We start from the raw sequence: 14599 nt of genomic DNA on the forward strand, positions 1-14599 counted from the left end.
CGCTGCAACTGGGAGGACTTAATTCGTGATAATATAATTTGATCGTCATATTCAAAGGACCTGTACTTTTTGTGTTTGTGTAAATTATTCAAAATTGGAAAAATATCACTGCTAATAACATTATAGTTATGTATTGTTTTTTGTAGTCAGTCTGAACAATTTAGTTTGAAAGCAAAACATTTAAGTGACAACATTCTAATTGTTATTACATGGTATGTTTATTTGCAAGTTTTGGTATTATAAAAAACACGGTTGCAGAATTTGCAAAATGAGTTTCGATCAAACGGCAAAACATACCAAGATTAAAGAAAGGAACACTTGATTGGAACAAAACAGTTCAACAAATGCAAATTAGGTGCAGTAGCCACGCCATTTAAATTTGGCATCACGCACTCACATAGAAAGAAAAATAAGTGTAATTCTTGAGACCAGACGGACCAACTTTAGTTTACATTTAACATTTTTGTCTTATTTAACTTGAAAATCACTAAAAAATACCAATGTAGAACAATAATATTCTTATATGCAATGTGACATATAGTTAACAGACATGACGTGAAAGGTTGCAATGTCTGCTGAAATAAAATCTTAAACTTGAAGTCATAGGCAACCGAACGTAAACTTGAAAGCATAGTTATTAATACCCGACTATTAGTACTGCATAAACGCAATCAAGCTTGCTCAGCCAACCTTGTCGCACCAGCAAGTTGAAATAACACGTCCTCTATAGTCTGTATTGCCCAGACTGTCTTGTATAAATCAAAAGTCTGATTCTGCAGACTCTTGTTCAAATATAGATTAGTCAAAAACGATTTCGTAAGTTTGCATCAGCAGTTGTAGGTTGTACTTTGCTATTGACACAGTACTGCACTTGACCAATAAAACGTGTCAAGCTATAAACTGTGCTGACGTATAACATTTGCAAAGCATCCAGCGGTTAAGTTTAGCAAGGCTAAAAAGGAATCTGAATACCTTAAATGTTTAATGATGGGTATGTCAGACTGATTTTCGTTTTCTTTGTAAAGGGATCAAGTTTCAAAATGCACACTGAATAGTTTGCCAACAAAACACAGGATGCCCTGTTCTTTTGCCCACAGTTCAGATTGCGACCTAAACATTTAGGCTTGCCTTTGTGAAACAAACTTAAACGATGGCATTCAAAAATAATGATTGATGTAGTTTTTGTCGAAATCTCGTAACTTTTTTTCGCAAGTATTCTATTTTAAGTCCATAAAAGAAACTTAGGGCGCAACCCGGTAAGACACATACACCATTTTTTATTTAGGGTGTGGATTGGTTGTATTAAGATTAACATCTTGTTATGCCTTTGTTAAAGCCCAGGATTTGTATTATCTATAATGTGTTGTTACTATTTAGGATTGTTGTCTAACTATGTGTGTAATCGGATAGTCTGTAATTATACATATAGATATAGTCTAGGTTGATGGGCTAACTAGAAACGTTGCAATGTATGAGTTCAAATAAGCAGTTTTATAAATATTCTTCGAAACGTTGTTTAATTTTGATCAATTTTCTTTCCGTAAGTGCAGATATTTTAATGGCGGTTGACATTAAAGAACTATTGTGTTAGTATTGAATTAGGTTGTTCAGTAAACAAATACGTTCGCAAGCCTTGAATCTGCCAAGTCTACAGCAATGCTTGGATAAAACAGACACACAAACGACAGAATAGTATGTTTCACATCAGTTTGTGTTGCAATTTTGAATATAATATCCGTGGCGACATCACGAGTTTTCACCACGCAAATCAGTTATTGATGTTGTTTCATTTTCTCCATAAAGATGTCGCGAGAAATTTTTAATGCAAACTCGTTGCATTCGGCGAAGTAGGGAAGACTTTTCATTCGCTTGATCCACGCGTTTAAACCAGGATATTCTCCGTACCGAGAAAAATCGCACAGGTCCAAACAGAGAACCCCATTTATGCCGAAAAAGTCTGAAACAAAAAGGTGATTAATTTTGGAAGCATCAGTAGTTTTATTTAAATTACCAGCAATTGTGAGGTAATTTCCCGCCATAAAATCCCCTTTCTCAAAAAATCCATTCATAACTTGAAGCGCCTGCTCGACTTTAGGTAATTCGTCCTTGCGCATGTTGGAGCCGTGAAAGGTAACATCATGCAAATTCTGTAATTACAAAAACGATAATTCATGTTACATTGATAAAATTCATTCATCACATTAGCAAAATTAGCTCACACTACCAAAGTTCGTATGTGGAAATCTCTACACTCCAATTTTCTTATAAATGTCCCACTAAAACTGGTTAAACTCCAAATTTCTTATAAATGACACACTAAAAACGAGTTTTCTAACCAGGGGTACATGGACCTTTTGGGGACATAAAGCAACAAACAGGAGGTTCGGTATATAGTTTCAAAATAATTGCTGTACCGAATGTTTCATAAAATGTAAGGTTTCGGTATGGATTAGAATATTTTTCAAAATACATTTTCACAAGCAACTACGCCACTAAATGTAAATTAACATTTCGAACATATTTTTAGTCACCCTGCTCTAGAAAGTTGGTTTGAATAAGAGCTCAGTAAGCAGGCAAATTAACGACAGACTACTGTACTACTTGCATGACAAAGTGGGCCAAAATCAGATTGTGGGAAGAAAAAAACAGAACAGGCCAATGAAGCAACATGCCATGAAAATGTCATTTTTACCAAGTAATGATAAACAATGTTGTAGACCCAATCAGCTTTGGATAACAACATGTCGACGATCGCTCTTTCTTTTAGTGCCGAAGGATACAACGATTTCTCGTCACCTGATGCGTATTTGTTGCACAGATATGCTGTAATTGCTCGGCTGAAACACAAAGATTTTTAAGTGAGAAGCGGTCACTAAAAGCAGGGGAATTTACTACCCAAACAATACTTTTATCTCATTGATGCAAACCACATAAAGTTGTATGTCATTTTATACGGTTAACATGGCTTTGTTAAACAGTAAAAACATTTCGTGCCATGGCTATAAGCAGTGGTGGGATTCAAACTTTTTGTCAACCGGTTTAATCACGAAAGTCATACTTTTTAGCCAGTTCTGTTACAAAAAGTCATAAACAGTAAATAGTAATGCTAACCGGTTCGCTGATCGCATAATATTTCGTGAGACGGTTCTATAGAACCGGTGCGAACCGGCTTAATCCCACCACTGACTATAAGTTCTGTTATAGATTTAGCATAAAAGACGAGTGCAACCATTCTTGAACAAATGGTGACATTAAAAACAAGGTGACGTCATACCTTTCAGACAGAACGAAATCGTCATCAACGATTACGGGGACAAGGCCACAAGGGTTCAGTTTCATGTATTCTGGTTTCTTTTGATCTAAAGCTAGAAGGTCGACGTTTTCAAGGTCAAATTCCACGTCGAGAGCTTTTAATGTCATGTGAACAGCTCGACTGGGTGGACTTCCAACACTGTGGTAAAACTTTATCGGCATTTTACCTTACAATTTGTGGCAAACGGGATTCTAAAGATCTGGTAAAGGTTATTATTAACACAACTGATGTTTCAAAGTGTGCATAGAGTTTCGGATTTTAGTGTTTTTACTTGTTTATTCCTACATTTTCATAGTGTTTGTTAAGACAAGATCAACCACGTGACAAAGTTTGTTGCAAATCAGTAGTGCGTGACGGAATTTGTTTACCAAGTGAGAAAGTTAATTTGAGTATTGGAAGAAATGTTTTATAATTGGCACCACATCAACAGTTATAGTTTGAATTTTTGCATAATTTAAATCAAACTAAAATTTAGCAACCCTAGAGCAAATAGTTAGAGTTTAAATTGCTAACACGCACAGTTTACCAACTGCTTTCCTGTGCCTACCTTGGCGTAAAAAGTGCAGAAGTTATGGGCGAGCAAGAAAATTATTGTGCCCACGGAACACGTTTGCAAAGCTGTTCCTACTTACCGCTGATCAGACATGTTACCCTTAGTCGTTACAAGCTTTAATGCTTTTATTTCATCTGTATGCCATAAGAACTTGGCTGTAGTTGCGCCAGAATTAGACGACGCCATATAGGCTGCCCTATGTTTTTTCGGAAACACAGCATTACTGGTTTTGCGTCTGGCTAAACATAAAACACTCTTACAGTGACTATTTGTTGGACATCATCTCATTACCGAAACTGATCATAACTGCAACGTGAATTTCCACTCGACTGAGACACGATTTGCTTCCTACTACAAAACTACTCATCACGACTTATAAGCTGCAAGCAGAAGTGAAGTCAGTGATTTAGTTGCCAAATACTTGGTGCTCGTTAAAGCGGAACGTCAACAAAAGTTTAGTGCAAAAACGCTTTTCTGTTCTGTGTTGAAATATGAAATTAGGTGCTTAAACGTTAATAGATTATTGTCTTTTTTGTTTCAATAATATTCTTATCTGTGAAGTGACAAATAGTTAACAGACATGACGTTTAAGGTTACAGTGTCAAAATAAAGTGGTAAACTTAAAGTCATTAGCAACTTTGAAAGCGTTATCAACACCTGACTATTTCAGAAATACTTTATAAACACAAACCAACTGAAGCTTGCTTGATCAGCCAACCTTGTCACCCCAGCAGGTTGAAATATCACATCCTTTTTGATCTATGTTGCCCAGGCAGTCTTGTATAAATCCAATGAGGCTACTTTATATTACATTAAGTCAAACAAAAAGTCTGATTCTGCAGACTCTTGTTCAAATATAGATTAGTCAAGAACGATTTCGTAAGTTTGCATTAGTTGTAGGTTGTGCTTTGCTATTGACACAGCACTACACTTGACCAACAAACAATGGCAAGCAATATACTGATGCTGTGCTGATGTATGTATAACATTACCAAAGCATTCAACCGGAAAACCGCTTAGGTTGAAAAGGCCAAAAAAGTAAACTGATTGCCTGAAATGCTTTGGTAATGGGTATTAAGCATATTCCAAACATGGTGTGATTTCAAGACAGACTCAGACTGATTCCCGTTTTCATTTAAACGGGATCAAGTTCCAAATGCACAGTGAATGCTTTGCCAACAAAGCGCAGGATGCCCTATTTGTTTGTACAAGGCTCATTTTTTTCGGATTGCGACTTAAACGATTAGGCTTGCCGTTGTTAAACAGACTTAAACGATGCATTTCAAAAATAATGTTTGATGTATGTTTTCTCGTAAATCTCGTTATTTTATTCCGAGTTAAAAAACCTTGGCCTCAAGCCAGGGAGATGCATAAGCCTTAGGTGCATCGTGACAGATGTTTTATGTTTAGGGTTAGGATTGGTTGTACAAGCACTAACTCTTGCTAAGCCTTTGTTGTTGAAGCCCTGGATTTGTATTATCTATAACAGTGGTTCTGGTGTTCCATTGATCACCAGTGGTCCATGATGACTTTTTGGGTGGTCCACAGGACGTCCTCGAAGTTTGGTGACAAATTAAAGATGATTGCTTATTATACGTCGAAAGAGCATCAACATGTTACCTGTTAATAATTGTATCTCACTTCTCGAAAATCGGTTTAAAAGAATTAGGTTTAAAGCCCAAATAGTAGTTTTGTATGCGTACTTCGATCTTTCTCAAAAAAAATGGTCCACGATATTATTTTTGCTGAGGCGGTGGCCCATGGCCTGAAGCGAGTTGAGAACCACTGATCGATGATATGTTGTTAATTTTTAGTATTGTTGTCTAACTATGTAATCGGATAAGCTGCCATTATTGATGTGTGTTTTATATCGTAGCTCATAACATTAAAACTAGATAATGGTCAGTAAATGGTTGTAGACATTTATTCTGCTAAAATAGTTTAGCTTTCATTTAAGCTGAAATTAGCACACACAGATCCATAAGCGTAGGAGTGGATTCACACTTGGCCAAGTACAAATTACAAGACTTAAATTCGTTCTGTTAGTGCAGATATTTTAATGGCGGCTGGCATTTAAGAACTATTATGTTGGTACTGAATTAGACTGTTTGGAGACAAATACATTCAGAAACCTAATATCTGCCATACCAACAATCATGGATAAAACAGAAATAGTATTAACAAACGACAGAATAGTATTAATATTTCATATTAGTATGTGCTGCAATGTTGATATTACATTTGTGGTGACATCATGCTATTACACAACGCAAATGGGTTATTGATGTTGTTTCATTTTCTCCATAAAGATGTCGCGTGAAATTTTGATCCCTATCTCGTTGCATTCAGAGAAATAGGGAAGGCTTTTCATTAGCTCGATCCACGCCTTTAAACCAGGGTATTCTCCATACCGAGAAAAGTCGCACAAGTTCAAACAGAGAACCCCATTTATGCCAAAAAAGTCTGAAACAAAACGGTAATTAATTTTGGAAGTATCAGAAGTTTTGGTTTATACTACCAGCAATTGTGAGGTGATTTCCCGCCATAAAATTCCCTTTCTCAAAAAATCCATTCATAACCTTAAGTGCCTGCTCGACTTTAGATAATTCATCTTTGCGCATGTTACTGCCATGAAAAAAGGCGTCGTGCAAATTCTGCAAGAACAGAATCGAACAAGTGGTCAAATATTTTGCATTTCAAAAGTTTATTCATGCGGTTGAGAAATTAGATAAAATAAAGAAATTCTACCCGCGTAATTAAAAAAGAACCTTTCCGCCGAAACGTTGGCTTAATTTTAAGGTAGTAGGCAAGTTAAAGACAAAGTGATCAGATGCGTAACAAAGTTAACTCAACACAAACAGCGGGAAGAAAAACACAACAGGCCAATAAGGCAACATGCCATGAAAATGTAACTCGTACCAAGTAATGATAAACAATGTTGTAGACCCAATCAGCTTTGGATAGCATCATGTCGACGATCGCTCTTTCTTTTAGTGCCGAAGGATACAACGATTTCTCGTCACCTGATGTGTATTTGTTGCACAGATATGCTGCAATAGCCTGGCTGAAACACAAAGACTCTAAGTTAGAAGCAGTCACTAACAGCAGAGGAGTTTACTCTCAAAACAGTATTCGATCTTATCACTTTATTGGAATAACCTTTGGTCTGATAACCGGAAATGTTTTGTTCAATGGCTATACGTACTGTTTCAGATTTTGTTACAAAACATAACCTCATACCTTTCAGACAGAACGAAATCGTCATCAACGATTACGGGGACAAGGCCGCAAGGATTTAGTTTCATATATTCTGGTTTCTTTTGGTCAAAAGCGAGAAGGTCGACATTTTCAAGGTCGAATTCCAGGTCGAGAGCTTTTAATGTCATGTGAACAGCTCGACTGGGTGGACTGGCAATACTGTGGTAAAACTTTATCGGCATTTTACCTTAACATTTGTGGCAAACGCGACTCTAAATATGTAGTAAAAATTAGTATTAACACAACTGACGTTTAAAAGTGTACATAGAATTTCGACTGTTAGGATTTTATCTTGTTGATACAAAGATGATAAAAGTGCCATGTTTGCTAAGGCAAGCTATACCACGTGACAACGTTTGTGGCAAATCAGCAGTGCGTGACGGTACTTGTTTAGTGAGCGAGAAAATTCGTATGGGACTTGCAGAAAAATGTTTTATAAGTAGCACCACATAAACAATTATAGTTGGATTTTTGCATCATTCGCCTCAGAACAAACATTAGCAATAGCTGATGTAAACATTAGCTAACCTAGAGCAAATATAGTTTCAGTTTGCTAACACCAAAAGTTGACCAACAGCTTTCCTTCGAATATCTTAGCGTAAAACAAATGCAGAAATTGAGGCTAGCAACAAAAGCATTGATACACGTAACCCCTTTACAAGGCTTCTGCTACATCTTATTGTTCAAATGTGTCACTCGTGGTTGCTGCCATTGCCAGTTTTAGTATTTTATTTTGCCCACTTAGCTTGTTTGCATATGATATGAGAACTTGACTGTAGTTGCGTCCGCCATATTAAACGACGCCATAGACGCTAGCTTATGTCTATGTTTGTTCATCAAGATATATTTCTGGTTTTGCGTTTGCCTAAAAGCAAAAACGCATTGCCTACAGTGACCATTCATAAGCCATGATCTTATGAACAAAACTCATAACAAATGCAACGTGAATTTCCACTCGACTGAGACACGTTTTGCTTTCTAATGCAAAAATAATAACGACTTGTAAGCTGCAAGCTGAAGTTAAGTCTGCTATTTGGTTGCCAAATACTTGGTGCTCATTAAAGCGGAACAGTTTCATGACATTAACCGCTATGTAGGTCAATACAGTAAGGGAAGTTTTACATTTAATTATTCAGTGCAAAATCTTTTTTCTGTCGTGTCTTGAAACATGCATTTTATAGGTGCTTGGGTAGAAGTTTATAGATTATTGCTTTTGGTTCTTTTCTGAAAATGGATTAACCGGCTATGTTCATTCAAAGAGGGTTCACAAGAAAATTTTTACTTAATTTACTGACCACTTTATCAAGCTGAATTATGTCCTTTAAAGCAACAGTGTAAATTGGGAAAAAATAGCAAACTTGTCAAGCGAGTTGGTAAGAATTGACTAACATTTTTTTCGTTTTTGACATATCTGCAACGATTGTGGTACCGTTCCCGTAATCTAAACTCAATCAATAAAACACTAATCTGAGCTACATGATAGACTTTGGTTCAAACATAAGCCTTTTTTTAACCTACAGGTAACTTGTTTGGTTCCTGGGCAACACCGTCAGTGAAAGCGTAATATTATTGTTTGCAGTGACGCCGCGCTACATACAGGAAGTTGTATAGTGCCTCATAAAGGAAGTGTGTCAATAACACTTTGAAAGGTAAATAGGCATTTAAAAAGTAATATTTCAGTTTCGACGGATTAAAACTCATAGGCTTAGTTAATCCAAACACCAGCATAACATAAACTTGCCATGTTCAATTATTGCAATCAGCGAGCCTAGCAAAAAACTGCCTGAAATATGATGTTTCTTTTCGTTTGCTGTGTAGAATATTTTTGAACCAAAAGAATCAACAAGAATCGTCTTCAACCAGGAAAAACAGCTCAGCTAATAAAACGCGGCAACCAGTGTCTATGGAGCGAGTTCTAACATTCAGTTTTATAGTTAGTAACTTGTAAACATGTACTACACAACAATTTGCAACCCTGCACAGTTTAACCCTACCTCAAAAAATGAAGTTTTACTTAAAAGTCCAATCTACTACTTGATGAACGGCTTCAATGACCCAATAACTCATTTAAAATCGGTATTTGTTTTTATAAAAGAACCGGAAACATTTTCAACGCAAAGTGAGTTTTTGATTAGGGTTTAACATGAAACTGCGTACATGTAATTTGTTGCCCGACAGTTAGCAAGGCCGCGGACGCAGTTGCATGTATTGACTGCCATGTTCAAACCTCAGGAACCTACAACATATGTGACTTAACAACACAGAAGCGACACTTAAAGACCACACGATGAGTTGTTATGTATTGTAACTTAGCAAAAATAAACAAAACGTTCTCCCCCATCCATCAGAACTGCCTCGTACTTCACAAGATCAGAAAAGTCATTGGAGAAAGAAAGGATTCAGCTGGTCACACCCACTGATTTTCGATTTTTTTTGTTTAAAAAGGATTTCAATCTCATTCAAAGCATGATAGAGTCAGCTAGACCAGTGGTCGGCGACCGCCTGCGGTCCGGTGCCGGTACGTGAGGAGTTCGCTACCAGGCCGTATAGTTTTTTGGCTTTAGGTTGCCGACCCCTAGACAGACAATTGCTGTCAAATTAACATACTTGGATGATTATTCTGATGTTAGCTTTTAATGAGGAATATTCCAAAGAATATTTTGATTTTCTTTTTTTTATTGATTTTTTTTCAAAGGACATAACTCAACACAAACAAAACTGTTCAACAGCGAATTAGTATACTAGACACAAAAGAGTAAAATAAAAACTACCAGCTGATAATAAAAAAAAAAGATTATTAGAAAATGAAATATCTAAATTTTGATTTGAAATATTTAAAATATTTAGATTCAACTGTCGTTTTGAACAATTTAGGCATGGTGTCGTTCAGTCCGACAATCACCTTAATTGAGACGTTACACAGCGGTCGGTAGACGTTAATATAGAAACGACCGGTCTATCGGTTGTCTGTTAATACGTCTTACGTATCCTGCCTCCTGTCACCATGCAGGAAATATTGGACTTGTTCCTTTCAAAATTCGGTCTGTTAGCACGAAAATAGCTTGAACTGCGTAAAATGAGATTCAACTCGGCATCTTGTGTGACAGCAAACCATTCCTTGCTGGTGTGTTATGTGGTATTAAGCTAAAGAGACACATTTAATTGTTCAGTTATGTCTCATGCAACCACATCTTAATTGCATGAACAAGCTACGTTTGTAACACGAAAGTTTCTACATGCAATATTAGATTAAAACAGATGATGCAGGACATACACAGAAACTGCACAGAAGCAGTTACTGGTAATTGAAACCAGTAACTATTAGGTTTTGTAAGTAAAAGAACTCCTATTTGACAGTGTTATTTCATACATAACGTGAATTATATAATAGGTGTGGGTTTTCGCATAAGTTTTTGCAACATCGACGTTTTAATTTTTAGTTTCATTGTCACCCGTTTCATATTGATTAAATCACCAAGTCATACATCGTTATGAATTGAGATAAATATATTTCGCCTATATGCGGCACTTTTAGTTATTCAAATGTAATGGATGATTTAGTGATTTAACAAATTTGAATCAATAAGCATAAGGTTCATTCAAGTCTTTATCCACCAAGCAATCAGCTTAAAGTTTAAATATACTGTATTTTATCATCAGTAATCAAATTCAATAACAGTCAATACAGCAAATTGTTATATCAAACTGTGATTGTTACAAAGATGGATCGACTTGGTTGGGTTTTTATACTAATCTTGTGCTTTTCTATTACTCAACTTGTCCAAGGTATTTTGCTTTTGCTGACTCCAGTAGTGGGTAGAGCTATACAAAATTTTCCCCGTTAATTCTGCATTTTTGTAGGGGTTTGTTTATCTGACAACAAAACATCAGTACTGGATCCACAATCTTGTGCTTACAACACTTTAAAGTTGGCCGAGAAACGTCCGACAATAAACCCGGGTAAAATCTGCTGTGTAGATAATATGGTAAATGAAGTACTACAGGTACAAAGTGGTATTGGATAGTGGCGAAAAATGTTGCTTTGTTCAAAGATCTGATAAAAAAAAACGCTAAAACTGATCAGACGGCAATTCTCAGCGAGTAAATAACCAAGCTGGAGACTTGTACGTCGAAACAGTGCGCATTTTCTGCTGCTTATTGTGTATTGGGTCGATGCTTTTATTTTGTTATTGCAGTCTTGAAAAACAAATAATTCTCTTTAATGTGTGTAAAATGTGTTGAAATGTTGTTTCACAGACCGGAAGTTTAAAACTTTTTACTTACAGTCACGGCGGAAACAAGTGCAATTGTCGTTGGTTGGTCGGATGCCAATAGTAAGAAAGTTTAAATTAAAAATGTTTGGTAAAGAATTCTTAAATTAAAACAAATATATTTATTAAAATTGTAAACATTCGCAGTTTCTGTTGTCCAGTCAAAATAATTGTCGGTTTTCAATATACATTACTCAACAACATTGTTCTATGATTTTTTCTAAGAATGCTGTACATATGTCTACACAGAAGGGAAATGCTACGACGCATCTACATATCGCTTGGGTATGCATACAGAGCGTTATTGAAACTTTGTAGTAATAACAGTGGAATGCAACCTCCATGCTACAATAAGAAAATTAATTTTCAATTTCAAATTTAAATCCAGCCCTTATGATTGAAAATTTCTAGAATCTGCCATTGCGGATTGAGATCGACGAGAGCAAAACGCAAACAGACATAAATTCCTTTATTTTTCGCTCCATGTAGGTATGACGCATTGGTTAAAAGCCCACACGTGTTTTTTTTTTCAGCAAACCGTCGTGTACACGGGTGCGATATTCTAAACATTGACAAGTGGAAGTCAGTAAACTTCAACCTCTACCACAGCTTTCAAGTCAAGGCAACAAGAAATGAAAACGGTAAGTAAATATGTTCTAAGTAATCAAATGACCAGCCACAAAGCTTGAGTATTTGTTGTGTTTTGCATCAAGTTTTGGAATTTACAAACAGAAATCTAGGTTAATTTTCATCATACTGGGCGAAATCGTTCCTACAGCTTACGTTTCAATATGCAATCAGGGAAAAACACTCTACCAGAACAAAATGCACATCGTTTCACACAGCCAAAAAAACACTATTATCTGGCTATGGACATTCGCTAAATTGTCAGAAGATTTATAGTTTTTTTTGCACATTCTTACAACTAACAATTTTCTTATTTTTAGAAATTCAATTCTCTGCACTGCCTTGCAATGTTGCGGGTGAGAATGAAAAACCATTTGTTTCACTTAGCTACTGACTAAATCTACTTGATATCAGTTTCAAATATTCTATTTATAAACGATTTCTATGAAAATTTGTCCTATTAAAATAGTATAAATCATAGTTTTAGGCAGTGAGAAAAAGGCTACAAAACTTCCTAACAGGCAGATTTATATATTTTAGTTATCCAAGAGCATATATTCCTTGTTTACAATATCTAAAATATGTTTTCTTATTTAAGATACATGCCTGGCTGAAACCACAACTACAAATCCAACCACGACTGCAGGTCACAAACCGATTTTTTTTAAATATTCATGTTTGTAGTTGTGAATATTGTAATACACTTGCTATTGCCTTTGTCATTTACTTTATCGGGGACAATCCAAGCAACAAAAACTGGTCCACGTCTGGTATGTGCAACGGTTTTTAAGATTTAGTTCCCACAAATTCACTGGCAACTGTTTAATTTATCGGGGAAAATCCAAGCAACAAAAACGGGTCCACGTCTGGTACGTGCAACGGTTTTTAAGATTCAGTTCCCACAAATTCACTGGCAACTGTTTAGGGTTTCGTAGCCTGGGAAAAACGTCTGGTCTTGACACAGTGTCAACTTTCCAATATTTTTAGCACCGATGTGTTTTTATTTTGGAATATTTATCATGGCTGTGCACATATAATAGTGACTCGCTACATGTTTAGATGTCGATTTTCTATAAGAAGCTAGCATTTATCCAAAGTGTTAGAGTTTAATTGAACAATTTTGCAACTAAAAATATTACTGTAAGTTTACATTTGTTTATCTTTAGATTCTGCTGCTTTTTTGAGTGACACTATTGCGAGTCTGAATCCAGATTCTACAGATGATTTGGAAAAAATTGAAAATTTAATCCGAAGAAAGGTAACCGAAGGTCAAAACCTCACGGCAGATTACGGCAATGCTCAACTGCACATTGAAATAGTCAAAAATAACCAGAGTGAATACAATTCAAACCTACAACTTGGATCAACTCACATCGACTTCACGCTACAAACCAATGAAAAGCGTCTCGTGACTGCTGCGCTTGTCTTCCGCATTAACACAACAAAAACAGCACAGACTCAGCCGGCCGAAGCAAGTTCGCTGGCCACAACGCGATACATAGCTACGGTAAACACACCGTACATTGCTATTGGGGGTTGGGATGCCGATGGTACTGATGAACCAATCCATCCACTGCAAGGACAGGCAACTATCGTTGGGTCTTTAACTTCACCGGAATCTGTTTGTAAGGAGATCGATGCCGAAAAGAAAAACACAGGAAATTTGATGATCAACAAAGTGGAACCATTATGTCTCTTTTTCGATAAAGTTGAAAGAAAATACTCCGATCATGGTTGCGTCACAATTACTGATGACCTAACAGGCAACGTCACTTGCAAGTGCAACCATCTTACCCTTTTCACTGTTCTACTTGCTGTCCAATCTATCAAAATACCAAAGGGCGTCACGGTAAGCACGTCGCTGTAAATTAAACACAACCAAGTAAGTCACGTTTTGCATTTAGGTCACATCTTATACGACAAAATCAGCATCCATCGTATTTCTGTTTGCCACCATAATAATCCTTCACAAATCGAAACACAGCGGAGATCGGGTTCCTGCTCAAATTAGCTTGTCACTGGCTCTTCTTCTCTTACACGTTGTCAACATATCACATAATCTTGCCGTCTTGAATGAGGTTGCTTGCGTGGTGCACACAGCATTCAATCAGTATATGTTGCTGTGTTCAGGTGAGTGAAGAGATGATGTAACAGAGCACGAAGTGTTGGAGCACTGCATGAAATCTAACAGATTTTGTTTTAGGAATGTGGTTCCTGGTGGAAGGCATTCGTCTCTTCATGGCAACCTCGTTTCCATTTGAGTTTCACAACCAGAATTCGTCAAATCGTCTCAAGATATTCATGCTGATTGGTTGGATTATTCCTGCTTTTTTGGTGTGCTTGTCCATAGCTGTTGGGTTGCCCCTCGGTATCTACATGAAGCCTCAACCTTTGTTCAAGCAATGTAACGAATTCATTCCGATTCTCAAGTATGACCGATGCTGGTTGACCCCTGGTACTCCGATCTTCTATTCAACTGTGGTCGCTCCTCTTGCTCTCATCATCTTGATCAACTTCATGATTGTATTGAAGACGACACATGTGATGCTGAACTCAAAGAAGGTGCAAAACAGAGGT

At 36.6% G+C, this 14599-nt stretch overlaps 1 protein-coding gene across 1 annotated transcript; it reads right to left on the reverse strand.

Moving 5' to 3' along the window:
- Positions 1 to 6144: 6144 nt before the first annotated feature.
- Positions 6145 to 7306, reverse strand: LOC145222026 (glutathione S-transferase 1-like). Its single transcript, XM_080088080.1, has 4 exons — positions 7107 to 7306; positions 6786 to 6930; positions 6385 to 6520; positions 6145 to 6329 (listed from the first exon to the last, which is right to left on the reverse strand). The coding sequence occupies exons 1-4, from the start codon at positions 7304 to 7306 to the stop codon at positions 6145 to 6147; spliced, it is 666 nt and encodes a 221-aa protein (XP_079944206.1).
- Between the last annotated feature and the right edge of the window lie 7293 nt (positions 7307 to 14599).

Source organism: Phallusia mammillata, chromosome 1 (genome assembly GCF_965637545.1).
Source record: "Phallusia mammillata chromosome 1, kaPhaMamm4.hap1.1, whole genome shotgun sequence".
Taxonomy (NCBI): Eukaryota; Metazoa; Chordata; class Ascidiacea; order Phlebobranchia; family Ascidiidae; genus Phallusia; species Phallusia mammillata.